The following is an 18,769-nucleotide window of genomic DNA, read 5'->3' on the forward strand; positions in this document are numbered from 1 at the left end:
AAATGAAATGTTTTTGTAAACACTGTCACACTGCAATGCTGTGTTAGGTGAATCATGTAATGCTTGCATTAGCATGCTGACTATATTTTTTTTAGAATATGCTCAAATGATCTAAGCATTGTCACAGGTTCAACTCAATTAAAATATACCAGAAGTAGCCCACTGGCACACACACTTAAATTTTGCAATCACAATATATCTATAAAGCGTGAGTAAATTTTTGGTTTGGTTTTATACAAAACTTTTTTATATTAAAACTTAAAACTCCATACACACCCCCCCCCAATATCCCATAACAAAACAAACCCAAACCTTCATTAGAAAAAACTGGCTTTTTTTTTTCTTTTTTTTCCCCTGCAGTCCTGTTTATATCACTAAATCCAAGGTGGCCAATGTATTCACAGGCTGAAAGAAGGGATATTATCACACGCTCCAGAGTCAATAGTTAAAACAGAAGATTTGTTATAAGTAAGATCAGGGCCAATGTTATAATTACATATATAACAAGAACAGCTGTTCTGATGATGCACTTAGAATGTCAGTGTCACTTTTTATAGCCTTCAACTACCTGCTTTAGCTTTATTAAATTTTTTTAACTCCTTAAAATTTTTAACACTAGTGACTTTGTTGTTGTTAGATCTAAGGTTTCTGTAATTTCTGAATTAATGTTTAACTGATCTGATGTTTTGTATTTTTTCATTATGTTTTTAGGGAAATAGCATATACCCATTAGTACTTATGTTCAATAGTTTGAAATGTCTCTAAATTCACTTTTCTAAGAAAGGTTATTAGAAAAGTAAAATTAACTGAATTTGAACCTGCCAAATACAAATTGATATTTAAGATCTAATATTCTAATCCTAGATATAATGGCATAAATTCTTCCAACAAAAACAGCCTCTACATCTGTATAAAGCCCTGACAAGATTTAAGCATTGTTTTGATTATGAATTGTGGCTAGCACAGATCTTTCCCATGAGAATTCTTTTTGTGTTTTATAAATAAAGTTTGGATGTTATTAAAAACAGCGTCCCAAGATCTGGACGGTGCAGGCCTGGCCAATCAGGCCTAGGGGGAGGTTTCTAACTGACCAATCTGGGTGACCTTTGAAAACTATATATATGATGAAATCAAAACAATAAAGTTCTTTCCTTCTTGCCACTGAGAACTGAGTTCTTTACTCTGCTAGCTGCTCAACAGCGACAATGAATGTCCTCTGTGTGTCTCCAATTTACTTTTACTCAGGAATGTACAAATGATTTTATATAGCACAGTGCTAGTACAATTCTGTACTATGATAAGATTTTGTTGCTTTTTAAATAAGAACAACAAATATCTAGTCAGAAATAAACTGAAAAAAATTTACATTCTTCTCTTAAAAAAGTAAATAAAATGACATTATTTAAAATGTGAATTAGCTATAAGACATATGATACAATTACATAGATACATATCAACACAGCACATTCAATTTGTCAAAAATTAGTGAACATAAAGCCAATATGGATGCTGGCATATATATGTATGTACAATGATTATAGTATTCATAATTGCACTATACTTACAATCAGTTTTCAATTATAATGTTTTATGAGGGAACAAAAACTGGCAACTATTCTTATTAATGTTGTTTTAGAGTGGGGAGTGTTAAGGATGAAAAACATCTCATTAATATTTATTGTTAACTTTGTTATTCAAGTAATAAGAAATTGTTTTTCCACCTCTCCTTTGCTGCTGAGAGGCAGCAATTTCTGTGCTAGATGCACCCTATTGCTACTTGGCAATGTAAGTAATCCAATTATGTCTGACCACAGAGTTCTCTGTAGCTTGCTAGCAATCATGCACCTGGTAAAAAAAAAACTTTCAACCAAAGCTGCTCATTGATGGGTGCTCCATTTTTGTTATTAAAAATTTGCATGCTTAAATTTCAAGAGCGATTTGCATTAAGAAATCTTTTTAAAGAATGTCAGGAGAGACTATTTTGCATGAAACCTATAAAATGTCTGTGAATAGGTTAAGAGGCAGCCTTATCAAGAAAGGTCTCTGAATGTGACCATTCATCACTAATTTCATGCTGTACAAAGGTTCTTTGATATTATTAGAGAAAACATTGTATGCAATCTCATGCCATCTCTGACATAAGGAGAGAATTAAACTGTCTTCTATACACGTATACTGAGTAGCATATTCACTCACACTGTTGTTTTTGGCATTAGAAAATGGAACACTTAATAAAAACAGGAACATATGTGTTGAAACGATGTTTATCATTTGGCAGTTGACTCAATCAGGTCAATTCTCAATCCATTAGTTTGGCGTTTCAATCAGTATCTTATGTTTCAAAAGTATTGGTTTCATAAAAAGCCATATTTGGCAAGATTTTATATAACAAAAAAAGCTTGTTCTACTGTGGAAAAACACTTTTTAAAAGCTCTAACTTAAGAAAAAATGCACACAACTGAAAAATAACCCCCTACCCCTGTTTCAGGCTGTAGCCACTGGGGAAAATGTTGTGTCCATGACATTTCTACTTGTCAATTGTGAATAAAGAAAAGAGAAAATAATGGCACATGGCAATTAAAAAGAGATTCTATGATATTCTATGAACATCTGAGGTTTATGTCTTTAATTATTTCATTACTCTCTTCTATGCATCTTTCTGAACTGTGAAAGTATGTTTAAATTCTAAATCCGTACACAAGTATTTCTATTTTAAAATTCCCAATATTCTAGTCTCAAAAATGAGGACAGAATGAGAACATTAATTTTAAGAATTAAAAAATCACACTATCAATACTGTTGATCCTTGAGAGCAAGCACATTCTGTAAAATTTGAACGACTGATAACTTCAGTTCTGATGATAGTAATTTTCTTGACCAAATCACTCAACAGAAAAGATATTATCAAGGAAGGCAAGTGGTAAAATGGCCATTGTATTTTTTAAAACAAAGCGGGGGGAGGAAGGAGGGAGATAAAGGGTCAGGGAAAGAGGAAACCAGCTTGATTTTGCTTCAATAGCAAAAACTTGTTATCCTTTGTGAGTGTGACTGAGAATTTAGAAACCACTGAGTCACAAGATTTTGCCTAAAAAATAAGGAAATGTACTGTGAATGTACTTCAGCATCTTTTGGTTTTCCTCCATATAGTTTAAATAAAATCATAATATTAACTAAAAAAATCTGTGAACATTCACAGAGTGCAGGCCAGCAATAAATTAGCATTATGGAATTTGTTTTCACAGATAATACAGTCCCTCTTGTGCATCTTCAATCACGCAAAAGTGGTCTTGGAGGGCCTCTTAGGCACAGTTAGACCAGGTTGTACTCCTTCAGGTTTAACTGTAGAATCGTGTCCTTGACAGCAGCAAAGACGAAGCGTATGTTCTCTGTGTCTGTAGCACAAGTGAAGTGGGAGTAGATAATTTTGTCACTGTCTGGATTCAGGTCTACAAACATCTTCAAGATGAACTCTCGTGCCGCTTGTGCATCCCGTTGTGGTCCTGATAATTAAGAAGAAAAAGTCAGTCATTCCTAAAGTCAACTCAGTATTAGAGCTTATTTAGGAGGGGAACCTCAGGAGCAGAAAACAGAAGAAAGACTCAGTCTCTGATCCTGGTATAAGAGAGGAAGGGAGAAATTTTACTACCAAATACTACCATATGCTATTTTTTCCCCGTAGGAACCATTAAAAAAAAAAATTGAAGGGAATTCCAGAAGTTGATCATAGAAGAGCTGTTCTTTTTGTGCTGACTATCCTCTTTCTTCCACAAGATGTTAAAAATGGAGAGATGAACTTGATGACCCCACAAAATGAATAACAGAAGAATTAGTTGCTTTATACTCATAAATATATTAAAAATGAAGAGATTTGACCCATTTTCAGTCTACTATATTTAAATTATACTTATGTACATTCTTTTAAAATGTAGCACAATCAAGTTACATCTTAAACTGGTCTGACACTGTCCCCAACAGAATTTAATTTACTTTAGTGATAGTAAAATATACATGCTTGCTAGTTGAAGCTGTTCAATTGCAAAACTTAATGTTCTAACAAACCAATTTTCTAAATTATATATAACAATTCTATTAAATTTAAATGAAGTCTGTAATTCTCAGAACACGTCTATATAACTAAACTGCATATGCTGCTTTGCATAAGGCAGAAGGCAAAATAATGACTTCCAATCTATAAGTGAGGATTGGTTCATGTTCACGGCCAAAAGAGCAGCACAGAAGTAGGAACATTAGCCACAAGCTATTTTTTCCTATACTGTATATACATATACTGTTCCAGTGCAATTTTCATAGGCCATTATTCCATTGTCCTCCTGTTTCTGCAATGTGGGTTTCTACAGAACATGTATGCTTGCTGTGCCTCTTCCTCCTATCTCTTCATTAGTCCTGGTCTTGTTATATGACAATATAAACAACAGCACTCAGCTGTTATATAGTTCTGTCCTTCAAAGGATATGAAATCTGTACTTAGGAAGTTAGTATGTGCCCACATAGCTTTCAATGACTGCACAATAAAACTTATTTTTAATACCTCAATACAAATTTAAGCATTTCTAATTTGGATAAATGCACAAATTAGGTAACAAAGGAATCATAAAAGATAAAATACTTTCTGATATCTATTGGTTGCAAAGCCTTGTGGAAGGAGAACATGATTCTGCAATATTTTGGTGTATGCACATGAATATGTATGTGTATATATAGACACATACACAGACTACACATTTTCTGAGATGTAGAGAAGGACATATAAACAGATAATAATTTCTCTGAACTAGAACAAAGAGAACTTCAACATTTTTAAAAATTCTAAACACAACAGATTCTAGCCTTTAGCTTCATCATATATTCTCTAGAAACAGCAGCAAAATTAATTTCTCTACTATTTTTTTTTACTCTGAAGAAGTTCAAATATTTGCAAAGGAAACTCTGAGACTTTCAAAGAAAATGATTTCTTCCAAATAAGCAATTTATTGCTTTAATCAACTTCCTAGAGTTTTGTTAAACAGTTTTACAGTGTGTAGGCACAGGCAGGTTTGTCCCTCTTTTAAAATCTACTGCACTATTCAAAGCCCATATCCAAATTTTGCTTGCCTAATAACGTCTGGTTATTATAATGTAATTTAATTTTTTTTTACTGGAATTCAAGTACAGAAAACTGAGATTAAATAGAAAGTTTGCCATCTCAGGTATTTAGAAAAAGGGAATGAACCAATGCTAGATTTACAACGCTAAGTGGTTACAATCTAAATAATCTTGGAAAACAATTATAATACAAATCAGTAGGTTTCTTGTTCATTGCTCCCTTTTTAGCAGTCTTAAAAGGGTTTCTCTCTATGATAGTCAAGTCCTGTATAAAAAGCACTACAATTTAGCTTGGCTGCATTAGCCTGGTAGTTGTCATAATTTATTTTCTTTGAAGACTCTGGAGGGGAGTGTGGTCCCACAGATGGATATTTTTAAATTCTTTCCTTCCCAAACATGGCCACTTTTTGTCTTTTTCCTCCCTCCCAGCACTTCATTCCAGCCTTTGAGTCAGTCTTTTAGTATGATCTGTGAAAGTATATCTTCATGTGATACTCTGATCCTTGAGCACATCTCAGTCTCTCATCCAATGTTGTTATGACATACTGTGCAGTACAACTGCTTAGTTTAATCAGTCCAGTTTGCTATCCTGATTACCATTTCTTATCCCTATGCTACTTTCTCCATTGTACTACACACATGGGAAAAGAGCCCCACACCTGGAGTTCTGTGTCCAGTTCTGGGCTCCTCAGTACAAGAAGACAAGGACATTGGAGAAAGTCCAGCCAAAGGCCACAATGATGATTAAAGGACCGGATGAAAGGCTGAGAAACCTGGGGCTGTTTAACCTAGAGAAGAGAGGGCTCAGATGGAGATCTTATCAATGTGTACAAATACCTGAAGGGAGGGTGCAAAGAAGGTGAAGCCAAGGCTCTTATTGATGGTGCCCAGTTATAGAACAAGAAGAAATACAGGAGTTTCCATTTGAACATCAGAAAACCCTTTTTTACTGTGAGGGTGACTGAGCATTGGGACAGGTTGCCCAAAAAGGTTGTAGAGTCTCCCTCCTTGGAGATATTCAAAAGCCATCTGGACATATACCTGTGTAGCAGGCACTAGATGACCTTGTTTGAGCAGGGGGGTTGGACTAGATGATCTTCAGAGATCCCGTCCAACATCAACTATATGTATGAATTTTGTCTGTTTTTTTCTGAACAAGCATTTAATACAAGTGTATCTCCACTTGAGTGATCATAACAAAAGGGCGCATACAGCCTTCTCACCTGCAGGATGGCATCTAAGGCACCTGTCACACTTGTAACATGAAAAGACAAGAATATATTCTATTCAACTGTCAATTCTCTACTGTTTAGTACCATCAAACTAAACTTACACTGATTCATAAATAAGTATGGCCTGATCCTGCAGGCTGTTCACTGTGAGCACATCCTTTCCTCTCAAACAGGAAAAACATGAAACTTTTTCCTTCTATTGCTATCTAGTTTTGAAAATGAGATTTAATCTTTTTTTTTGTAACTTTTGAATCTGCTTTTCACTCTCTGGTGTGACAAAAGAGATGTTATTATATGAATTAGATTTTTTTTCTCTGTTACCAAAGCCTCCACTCAGTTACCTTTGAATACCTAGCTTTTCACCTCAGGAGGACTTTCTCAAAGTACAGCTTCTTTAGAAACAGCTGTTTGTTCCACGTAATGTTTTCTGGGACAAGCACATTACATTTCATATAAGTAACATAAAATTAAAATAATGGAAACAAAGAAGAAATTGTACAATAAAAGGATGGGAGAAGTGATACTGGTTTATCTGAGAGCCACAGAGAATTTGACACTTATCTTCAGATTTCCAGCCTTAAACAAAAAAAACCAACAAAACACAAACACAAAAAAAAGAAGAGAATGTGAGACACTGAGTAGAATGAAAAATGTATTTTTATATAATTTTAACTTTATACTTCAGTTCAAATCCTCACCCCAACTTATAAACAAGGACAGAATAAGATCCATTGCTAATATGATGTTACTCATCTAGAATCAATAATTTCTCATGAAAGGTAATGCCGTCTTGTCCACTATTAATGGAGGTATAAGATGGAATCCTAGCAATCTAGAAAGTTCCACATGGCTTCAGAAACTTTAAAAATTTGAAGCATTAAAAATTGCTATTTTAATATTTTTTAATTTTTCATATACTTAAAAAAAACCAACATGACCAGCAAATTATTAAACTACAAACTTACCATTTGGTGTACTTTTAGTACAATTTGTAAAGAAGAAAATGGATTTAATGAAGAATGGGTGATTATCTTTGTCGTAAGAATGTCTCAGCAAAATATGGGCAACACTATTACATTTGGTCATTACTGCAGTTTAAGTGGGGCATGAGCTCTGGTGGCAATATACTTACCATCATACTCTGGGAAATAATCAACTAAATGGGAGTACATAATTTTCTCCTCTAAGAGATCTTTTTTATTTAAGAAAAGAATGACTGAAGAATTCTGGAACCATGGATATGTGATAATTGTCCTAAAGAGTGCTTTGCTTTCTTCCATTCGATTCTGGAATTTAAAAAAAAAGAGATACATTTATGCAGTTGTGAAAATAATTTAATTTTTATTTAAATTATTCAATTCAATTCCATTTTAGTTTATAAACATATCCGTTTCACATTTCCCACCTTCTTACCAAAATGTAAGATTTAACTGATTAATTTACAATTCATAGCTATGTGTTATGTTAAATATGCAGGCAGTTTCCTTTTGCAAACTCAATGACTCAAGCATGATTATTCTTTAAAACACTGGTCATGGACACAATACCTGTAACAAGTACTGTTGTAAATACTGACTATGCACAGTTATGATCAGCCAACAAATTCATGGGTACTGAAATGCATGTGGTTCAAGGCAGAGGTAAGTGTACAACAGGACATAATAACCAAGTTTCAAGAACCTTATTTATTTTATATGAGTTTCTGGAATGTTAAATGTAAGTAATCCTTTTTTTTTTTTTTTAAGAGATCATTGTTAAAATAGTTCCAGGTAAATTTGGAATTTACTCATTGATAACCTGAGAATATTTGTCCAAATCAAAGGCTTATGACATAAAATCTTAGAAATGGTAAATTTGTTTCTAACATCATTGAGTTAGCCTTAAGCCTTGTTTAATTGCTACTGGAAAGCATTTTGCATGATAGTGGAAATTTAAATAAGTGAAGCATACAGTTCTGTTTGCAAGTGCTTCTCAACACTATAAAATTCTGTGTGGTTTAATACAATTCTGAAGAACTGTTAGGCTGACATGATGTAGTTATTTTTCGAGCATACACATTGATATATGCACCTTTTCTGGGTTAAGTGACGGTGGCCCATCCATCGTGGTCAAAATCGGTGATTTTGCCCAATTTAATTTGGATGGTAAATAGACGACTGTCATGACATCCCACACTGCGCAGTGTGGGGCGAACGGAGATTCCCACCTGGGCAGAGTCCCAATCCAGTCAAGGATTGGGGCATAGTAACTCCTTGCCAGTGATGTGGCCCTGTATGGCATGATGCATACACTCTTTCCATCGGTCTTTGGCACATCCGAGTGCATGGATGGATATAGAGGAATTAACTCTACTTCTTTATTATTTGAAAACTCTAAGGCAGGCCTGATTAGCTACTATGGAAACTTTTTTTTAGGAGATGCCTCCTGAAAACAACAGTTTCACCACCAAACAGGCTGTTATGATCCAATTAGTGAGAGATGCCTCTGCCCAAATTATTGTGTAAATGAGACCATATGCCAAAGTCAATACTACAGATTTTATTTAACAGTAAATGTAAGGTAGAAAGATAGAAAGAAATAGGAAGAGAGAAGGGGGGGGGGAAGAGACAGTGAGAAAGAAATTAAGGAAAAGATATCACCACCATGTGGATTCCTGCAGCATCCTTCTTCACGCCAGTCTTCGGTGGTGGGGGTCCCAGAGTCATTCTACTGGAGGTACCACCTTTATACAGTCCAAGTTCTGGGTATCCAAAGGGTGGTTGCAGATGTTCCCACAACTTGGACTGCCATGGGTGTAAGCAGTGGTTTCCTTTCCCATAGTCTGCATAGTGGAATTTTGTTTGGTGTGCTAATTCCAAACCTTTATCTCTGTTTAGGCCTGGAATAAGCGCCTTCCTTTTTGCCATCCATGCTTAACTCAAGTTCCTGTAGTGGCGGCTTATCTTATGGTAATAGTGTTTTGAGACATGTAATTGCATTCTTTAAGTTCTCACACAGGTTTCTAGAGAACAAAATCAAAGTGAATCTTGAAGATTCAGATGTTGCTGAGCCATAGAATCATAGAATTGTTCAAGTTGGAAAAGGCCTAAAAGATTATTGAGTCCAACCATTGACCTAACACTACCAAGTCCACCACTAAACCATGTCCCTAAGTGCCACATTTGCACCTCTTTTAAATACCCTCAAGGGATGGTGACTCAACCACTTCTGTGGGCAACCTGTTCTAATACTTGATAACCTTTTCAGTGAAGAATTTTTTCCTAATATCCAACCTGAACCTCCCCTGGCGCAACTTGTGGCCATTTCTGCTTGTTCTGTCAAATGTTACATAGGACAAGAGATTGACACTTTGTTACAACCTCCTTCCAAACACTTGTAGAGAGCAATAAGGTCTCCCCCGAACCTTCTATTCTCCAGACTAAAAACACTCATTACCCTCAGCTGCTCATTATAGGACTTATGTTCCAGATGCTTCATCAGCTTTGTTACTCTTCTTTGGATTTGCTCCGGCACCTCAATATCTTTCTTGTAGTGAGGGGCCCAAAACTGAACTCAGGATTTGAAGTGTGGCCTCACCAGTGCTGAGTACAAAGAGATGAACATTTCTCTAGCCCTACTGTCCACACTATTTCTGATACAAGCCAAGATGCCATTTGCCTTCTTGGCCACCTGGGCTGGCTCATGTTTAGCTGGCTGTCAACCAATACCCCCACATCCTTTTCTGTCAGGCAGCTTTCCAACCATTCTTCCCCAAGCCTATAGCATTGCATGGGGTTATGACCCAAGTGCAGAACCTGGCACTTGGCCTTGTTGAACCTCATACAGTTGGCCTTGGCCCATTGATCCAGCCTGTTCAGATCTCTCTGCAGAGCCTTCCTACTGTCCAGCAGATCAACACTCCTACCCAAACTTGGTGTCGTCCGCAAAATTACTGAAGGTGCATTCAATACCCTCATCCAGATCATTGATAAAGATATTAAACAGGACTGTCCCCAATATTAAACCCTGGGGAACACCACTAGTGACTGGCTGCCAATTGGATTTAACTCCATTCACAAGTCTTTGGGCCCATCCAGCCAGCCAGGTTTTTACCCAGCAAAGAGTATATCTGTCGACCCAGTTTCTCATAGACAGTGCTGTGGGAAATGGTGTCAAAGGCTTTGCTAAAGTCCAGGTGAACAACATTCACAGTGGGTCACCTTGTCATAGAAGGAGATCAAGTTAGTTAAACAGAACCTGCCACCAGTACACTTGGGTGGATCCTACGTGCCCCATAGATTTGTGTATGTCTAAGTGGTGTATCAGATCACTAACCATTTCCCCTTGGATTATGGGGATTTCATTCTGCTCCCTGTTTCTGTCTTTCATCTCAGCAGTCTCAGTACTCCAAGTACAATCGTTCTCATTATTAAAGACCGAGGCAAAGAAGACATTAAGTCCTTCAGCCTTTTCTTCATCCTTTGTCACTGTGTTTCTGCTTGCATCCAATAAAGGATGGAGATTCTTCTTAATGCTTCTTTTGTTGCTAATGTATGCATCATTCTGTTAGAAAACTCAGACATTTTTACTATAAGTTTATTTTCACTTGTATTAATTTACATTTTAAAGTGACCTGCATAAGAATGGAATATAGGGACAATTAAAAAAAAACCACACCACCTAAAAAATTCAGTTTTGTAGAAGTTGATAGTTTAGTCATCTTGTATCACCACAAAATCTTCAAGCAATTTAATAAACTTCGATCCATGTTGGAGCAGTGAGTGTGTGTTGGTTTTCCTTGGCCCAGTTTTTGCTAGTGGGTGGGGGGGGGGCACAAAGATGGCTCCTGTGTGTCCTGTGTGAATGTTCTGAAAGTTTTTACCATGTCCAGCAGAGCCAATCTCTGATGGCTCTGAAGATGATGGACATGCTGCTGGCCAAGCCTGGGCCAATTAGAGATGTTAGTTATGCCTCTGTGATAACATATTTAAGAAGAAATTAAAACAATGTGAGCACACACTTCTTTTTAGCCAGAGAAGGTGAGAATATGTGAGGGGAAAACAACATGGAGACACCAAGGTCAGTGGAGAAGGAGGGGGAGGAAGTGCTCTAGGTGCCGGAGCTGACAGTCATCTGCCAGCTGTGATGTAGACCATGGTGGAGCAGGTGGTCCCCCTGTAGCCCATGGGGTCCATGGGGGGGTGCAAAGATCCACCCACAGCCCATAGAGAGGTGCCCACGCCAGAGCAGGTGGATGCCTGGAGGAAGCTGTGATCCGGTGAGAGTCCTAGTGGAGGGAAAGGCCTTGCTCCCGAAATGGAACAGCCTGGCCTTGGCTCAGAGGTCTGCACCCTGTGGACAAATGGACTCATGTTGCAGCAGATTAGGGCGGGCTGCTGCTTGTGAGATTTGGACCCACACCAAAGAAGTTCACAGAGGACTGTCTCTCGTGGGAGGGACCCATGGCTACGCAGAGGACAACTCCTCTCCCTGAGCAGCAGAAGAAAATCTCTATGATGGACTGACCAAATTCTCCCCCATACCCTGTCCCTGGGCTGCTGGTGGGAAGGAGGGGGGGGTGAGCGGAGAAACGGTGTTTTTCAGGTTCTATTTTACTTCTCATTTATCCTCTGACTCTGTTAGCAATAAATCACTTTGCAACTTTACGTTTTCAGCCCATTTTGCCCTTGGTGCATCCTCTCCCGGTTCCTTATCTCAACTCATGAGCTCTGTGTGTGTGTGTGTGTGTGTTAACTTTTTTTCCCCCTCTCCTCTGCACAGCTGTGGCAGGGGAGAGCGGAGAGAGCAGATGTCATAGGTGCCTGGCATTTGGCCAGGGTCAAACCACGACAGAGTGAAGGCAAATAGACAAATTTACAGATGGAGAAACTAAGGCAGAGAAGTAAAATCTTTGATTTTCTGCAATCAGTTTCATTTATTTCAATGGTACAAGAATTTCATTCAAAAGGGAGAAAATGAAATATTAACAAAGCTGAGCATAAAACATAAGCTCTTAGGTAAATTGTTAAATTTCAAAGCACAATTTCAAAGATTTATAACTTTCTAATTTACAGACCTAATAACAATATCATAGTTAAAACTTGAGGGGAGTCAGAGGAAGAGAAACAATGAAGGAGTACGTCCTAAATTCACACAGATTTTTTTTATCAGTTTTGTTTTCTGTGGTTTTGTTTGGGTCTTTTACTGTCACAAACTACACTCACACCATGGACAATAGTATCTCAAACTATTAAGGTTTGAGAAAATAAAATACCTAACATGCTCTAAAGACAGAAGCATACCTGTATCTTCTTCTGATGTCTTAGAAATAATAAATCCTGTAGGATTTAGCTCTTCCATTCTGTCCCTGTAATTGCTACCTTCAGGTGGGTGGTCTTTCCAAAATTGAGCCCCTCCTTCAGAAGTATATAAAAATAATTATCAGGCTTTTTCCCTTTCCCTGTTGTTATAAGGAAGGTAGACAGGATTTTGTTAAACATATATTAAACTCTCAGCAGTTTTTAAAAACTATCCCAAAAGCCATCGCTGTAAACCTGAATTTAAAATGCATTATTATGAAAAACCATTAGCCTCTTGTTTCTATTGAAAGGCTCACATGAATAAAACCTCTTACTTTTTGTAGTTTGATATAATCAGAAAGTTTAAAAGAAAGCAGAGGCTTTTTTTTTTAAAGAAGTAAAGACATTAAATGTTATAGCTTAAATACTGATAGAATACTAATAGAAAGTAATGGACTTTTAATGAAAATGTTGCAATTTGAATGTATGAGTTTAAAGACTAGTTTTTTTAAACTTGTCACTCGTTTACAATGAGGAACAAGTGCAGTAAATTTATTTTAGGGTAGCTGATAAATATTCAGTTTCAGCCTATGGGTTAAATATTAGGAGAAATAATTTCTTACTGTTATGAATGTCTTATTATTCCTGGGCAACCTGCTCTAGCTGACCTTGCTTAAACAGGGAGGTTGGACTAGATCATCTCAAGATGCCCCTTCCCACTTCAAGCATTCTGTGATTCAGCAAAGTACTTAAGCCTATTTCTAACTGTAAATATGTATGTATTTCTGCAAAACTGATCCTTTGCTTATCATTAGACATAAGAGAGAAATTGTGTTGTGAGCTGGTGTGTTAGGAATTGAGTAGGAAAATATCATCATATGTGCATCTGTTGCTGAATAGCTCTTCCCAAGAGGGAACTTCCTACATTCTTTGCACTAAGATACTGGGACACCTAAATTTGGAGAATTTTCCTTTTATTTCACCATAAATTACTCATTATAAAATTAGAAGCAGGAATTTACAGTTTATTTCCAGAATCAGACTTATCATACAATACTACTGCTCCTACCCAATGCAGAGTTTGACCACATGGGAAGCTTCAGAGTAAGGATTAGGTCTATCAATAGTGAAACACCACAGCTAGATGAGAGCAGTTATTTTTATAACCCAAGAGAACATAGAGAGTGTGACTGTGTAGCAGGGATAGTGATGCATTGCTGAGACCATTAGGCATCACTGAACAACCAATGGTAACATATTTATTTAAATGTAAACATCTGTAAGTACTCACACATCTCCCGCTGAAACACCACTGAAATGACAGTAGAATATTATACCAGAAGTATTAGCTGAAATTAACCTCTGAAGCCCATCTAGTCCAGCCTTTCACTCAAGTATAGTTATTGGCAACACAAGACCAAGTCAGTCATCGCTTTGTCTAAGAAAGTCCTCCAAGAATGGAGATTTCGCCACCTCTCTGGGTTCCCTTTTCCAGTGCTAAACTAATCTCCAAGGGAAAACTGTTTCCTACAAACACATTAACCAACTGTTTGTACAGCTGAAGAAATCTGAACTAGTTCTAGAAATAGGGATGGGATAACAAGGAATATAGGGGAAGGCCTCTATTGGGGATCTGACCTTATATCTCAGATGCAATGAGAAGGAAGCCTTGCCAAACCAAGCAAGACAGTATGGCTCTTTGAAAAGAGGACAGGAGCAGTGGGGAGCAGGCAGCATTTAATATCTTGTTCAAGCTCTAGCTCTGATTTTATGAGCCAGCTCTACCTTACCAAATTGCTTCCAGCAAAAGCCTATTTCAGCTGCAATGGAAAAGGCTGCAGACAGAAATTTGTGAATAGTTAATGTACAGAAATGTGCAGCTGGATCTGGCTCAAGGCTTCTCAGTGGCTGACAGCCTTTCATAGCAGTTATGCCAACCTTTGTAACAACCCCCTTTGACAGCAGCAAGTTTGTTGTGGTCTCCCTCACAGAGATGATGCTGACAGGTCAGTAGTTTCCAGGGTCCTCCTTTTGACCCTTTTAAAAAATTAGTGCAATGTTTCCCTTTTTCCAGTCACCAGGGACTTTTTCTGACTGCCATGAATTTTCAAATATCATGGAAATAATTCAAAAAGTGTAGTTTTTTTGTTAAAGCATACTACAAGGAAAAAGACTTCAGACAATACCATGCAATGGACTAATTAGAAAAAGAAAGTAGGCCATCTTACAAAATTCATACTGTTTGATTTTGTTGGAAAACATACCAGTTTAAATTTTTTTTTGTATAACTTTAGTCAGGGGTTTTGTTTGCCTTTGCCCTGGGAAAAAGAATTTTAAGTTTCTTTCCAGGGCATTGTTCCACCAGGTGGAGTCTGATGAGCTTAGCATCTCAATAGACTGGGAGTAGCACAGAAGATATACAAGAGATAATAGCTCTCAGTGATCATTAACAGACAACCAACCCCAAACAATACCCCTGGCTAGTCAGAGACATCTGGCCTGGAAAAAGAGGAATAGAAAGAAGACCAACTTAACATCAAAGGTGAAGAAATTCAGATCCAATAGGAAACCAAATATCAGAAACTATGCAACTTGGATCCAATGAAGACTAACCAAATACCTTTCTATGAGTTTTGACTGTATAAAATATCTGAAAAATCTTGTAAAAGCCATGTATCATGGGATGATTCTCTCTGCACACCCGGGCTATGTGTGAACGAGATTATTTCTGTGGCACATCCTGGCCAGAACAACATCCTGGCCAGAAAAAAAATTAATGCCTTGACTCTACAACATTAAAAATGTTGTTGGAGGGTTTTTGCTTTTCCCACAGTTTTGGTGACAATTTGACAATGAGCAGCAGCAGAACACTGCAAGTTTTTGAGTCAGATTGATTTAGAGAGGCTAGAAGTTACTAATTTAGGGGGGTTAGAAGTTGGATAATATTTTTTTTAACTGATTTAGAAGGCCAGAGGTTGGATAATGATTTACTAAGAACTGCTTGCTGAAGACAATGTATCATTTGCTTAATGATTTTGTGCCTACCTAGTACCAGGGAGGATACAGAGAAGAAAGCCAAATAATTGAGAAAAACTACTGAGTGTGACTGAACATCCTGCTCTCGGACCCCAGAACTGGTACAAGTTAGTTCTAAGGCTTGGATTTGGACCAAGAATCAAGAGAACATGCGCAAGGAGACAAGGTGAAGAGTTCATCTCAAGGAACACTCTGGTTACTTTCTCCCACGACCATCGCCTCAATTAATTAAGTGACATTGCGCTTGTGCCAGCATATTTAAATGAACTTTGAACTCATTATAATATGAAGCGGGGATAGGTAATGAATATGTATAGGGGCTTTGTGTAACTTCATGCATATGTAACCTGTTACCTAATATAAACCTATTGAAGTGCTGCTTAGGGTGTGCATGCCTTTGGAGGGGCTACCCCCCATGCACCCCAGCTGGAATAAACACATACCTACTTCATAACTATTTGAGTTGTGGAGTCAATCCGTGCCTCAAGATCTCTAACACAGAGATGACAGGCACAAGTATCAAAGAAGGATTGGATTCTATCATAGTATCACACTGACGCTATCTATTAGAAAAAAGTAGGGCATTTATACACACTCTAAATTTGGTGTTGAAATTCTAATACTCTTTCACAGTTCAAAGTTTATTTGAACTAGGCAGAGTGTGAAAAATATCCATTCAGTGATTACCAAAGCAGCCAAGTTCAATTATTGTCTTCCTTAATGAACCTGTCACATCTCAGTGAGGAATAATATTTATTGTTAATTTAAGGTGAGAAACATTTTCATACTACTGCTGTACCCACATGCTGACAAAAAAAACAACTTTGTTTTATGTGGACCTGCTCTAACATGTTGTCTTTTTTGTGCTGAGGACCCCAGAGCTGGACACAGTACTTCAGGTGGTATCTCACAAGAGTGTAGTAGAGAGGGAGAATCACCTCCCCTGACTTGCTGACCACACTGATTTAGGGTGAGCTAGAATTTATTAATTTAAGAGAACTAGAAGCTGGATAATAATAATAATTTTTGAACTGATTTAGAAGGCCAGAGATTGGATAATGATTTACTAAGATTTGCTTGCTGAAGACAATGTATTATTCGCTTAATGATTTTGTGCCTACCTAGTTTCTGGGAAGATAGAGAGAAGAGAGCCAAATAATTGAGAAAAACTACTGAGTGTGACCGAACATCCTGCCCTCGGACCCCAGAACTGGTACAAGTTGGTTCTAAGGCTTGGACTTGGACCAAGAACCAAGGGAGCATGCGCAAGGGAGCAAGGTGAAGAGTTCATAGTGAGGAAGACTACTGACTTCACCCTCATTAATAATTTGGGACCCTTGCCCACAATTAATCTGTGACATTGCGCTTGCGCAAGCATATATAAATGAACTTTGAACTCATTATAATACGAAGCAGGGATAGGTAATGAATATGTATAGGGGCTTTGTGCAACTTCATGCATATGTAACCTGTAACCTAATATAAACCAAGTGAAGTGCTGCTTAGGGTGTGCATGCTTTTGGAGGGGCTACCCCCCCATGCACCCCAGCTGGAATAAATGCATACCTACTTCATAACTATCTGAGTTGTGGAGTCATTCCGCGCCTCAACACTTCTTTGTATGCAACCCAGGATACAGTTGTCTTTCTGGGCTGCACATTGTGATAAATGAGTGAATGGTAAATGTTTGCTTTCGCATATATGAATTTAACATTTACAAGTGATAATGTACTGTGTAAAATAGTGCTAAGATAAAATATAGTTAAGTAGAAACAAGGTTAGAGTGAATTGTAACTTCAAAATAGTTGTAATATGTTAGAAAACCTAGTAAGAAATACATGGTAATAAATGTTGTTTAAGTTGATAAACCACAGAGCCGGAGATCAAGACATCATAAAGAAACAAAGAAGATAAATGACATGCATCCCAGGAAGTCTGTTATCTCCCCTCACACCTCCCTGAGAAGCTGTCAAGTACAAATTAGGTTGGAACTGAGGAGACATCAGAGGGGGATTTCTGCCTTCAATTCTGAGACAATCCAGAGGACCCAAGACGGGCGTCGCACTGGCGGAAGGGGGCAGAGATCAGAGAGGGGGCCAATCACTGGCACACCAGAGGCAATGCTCTACACCCTGACCCTGGAGCCCCAACCTAGCCCCAGAGTGGCCAGATGACCAGAAGTCCCATCTGGGGGAAGGACCCAGGAAAGCCAAAGGGTATTTAACCCAGGACATGTTGTGAGCACATGTCTTGACTCTACTTCCTCTTGGGATTTCTATCAGTTGAACAGTGCTGGAACCAGGAGGGAAAGCTATACTTGTTCTTTTCTATATCTGTGTATATTGCCAGTAAAGTTTTTTGTTGTTGTTTTGAACTCTTGAGACTATCTTGTCAGTATTTCTGCTGCATGTCTAACTCAGAGTACAGAAAAAACTGTAAGGCCTTTTAAGAGGCTTGTCAAGCGAGTTTTTGGGGCCTTACATTTTAATTGGCACAGCGAGCAGGGTGCTCTTGACATGATGAAGAGATATTTTATTTGGAGATAACTGCTAGTCAAGGAATAAAGGTAAAATTAATTTTTGATCGAAACTAGTATTCTCCGTGAAAGGAATGAGAAGGGAGTGTCTTTACAAACAAACTGTGAGTCTGCTGGTAGATAAGGCCGGATACTGAGAAATAGAAGAAACAATGGGAAGGAATTCCATAAGAATTGACTTACCCAAGACTGTGTTAAATCCCTGGATTTAACTAAAAGAACAAACACAAGGAAAAGAAGAAGGGGGGCAATGTATATTAGAAGGGGGTCTGTATTAGGCGATTCGGGAAGTCTGTACCTCTCGAGTACCTCAGCCAATGGGGAAAGAGAGAGGGAAATGCGGCCAGGAAATTAGGATAAAAAGAGGCTGCGTCCTCTAACAATTTGAGAGACCCCATGGGAAATGCCCATGACCTCTCCCTTTATTCATTAATAAAGTTACAGGACTTCTCTTTCATGAATAAAGTTACAGGACTCCTCTGTCTCTTTTTTGGACATAAACCTCTGGTGTTTGTGGATTAATTTTCTTGACATCCGGCAGAAAGGTCATGGAATCCTGAGTAAAAACTGACCTGAATTGCTCT

The 18,769-nt window shown here is 37.8% G+C and overlaps 1 protein-coding gene across 1 annotated transcript in view; it reads right to left on the bottom strand.

Moving 5' to 3' along the window:
• Positions 1-2,616: 2,616 nt before the first annotated feature.
• Positions 2,617-18,769, bottom strand: part of LOC146425660 (guanine nucleotide-binding protein G(q) subunit alpha) — a 213,589-nt gene continuing 197,436 nt past the window's right edge. Inside the window, exons 7-8 of the mRNA XM_085041668.1 lie at positions 7,468-7,621; positions 2,617-3,500 (exon numbers count right to left, since the gene is read on the bottom strand). Coding sequence (XP_084897794.1) covers positions 3,310-3,500; positions 7,468-7,621 — 345 coding nt within the window. The 3' untranslated portion in view covers positions 2,617-3,309. The remainder of the gene's footprint in view (positions 3,501-7,467; positions 7,622-18,769) is intronic.

This window comes from Lichenostomus cassidix, chromosome W, assembly GCF_008360975.1.
Source record: "Lichenostomus cassidix isolate B80296 chromosome W, HeHo_3.0, whole genome shotgun sequence".
NCBI lineage: Eukaryota > Metazoa > Chordata > Aves > Passeriformes > Meliphagidae > Lichenostomus > Lichenostomus cassidix.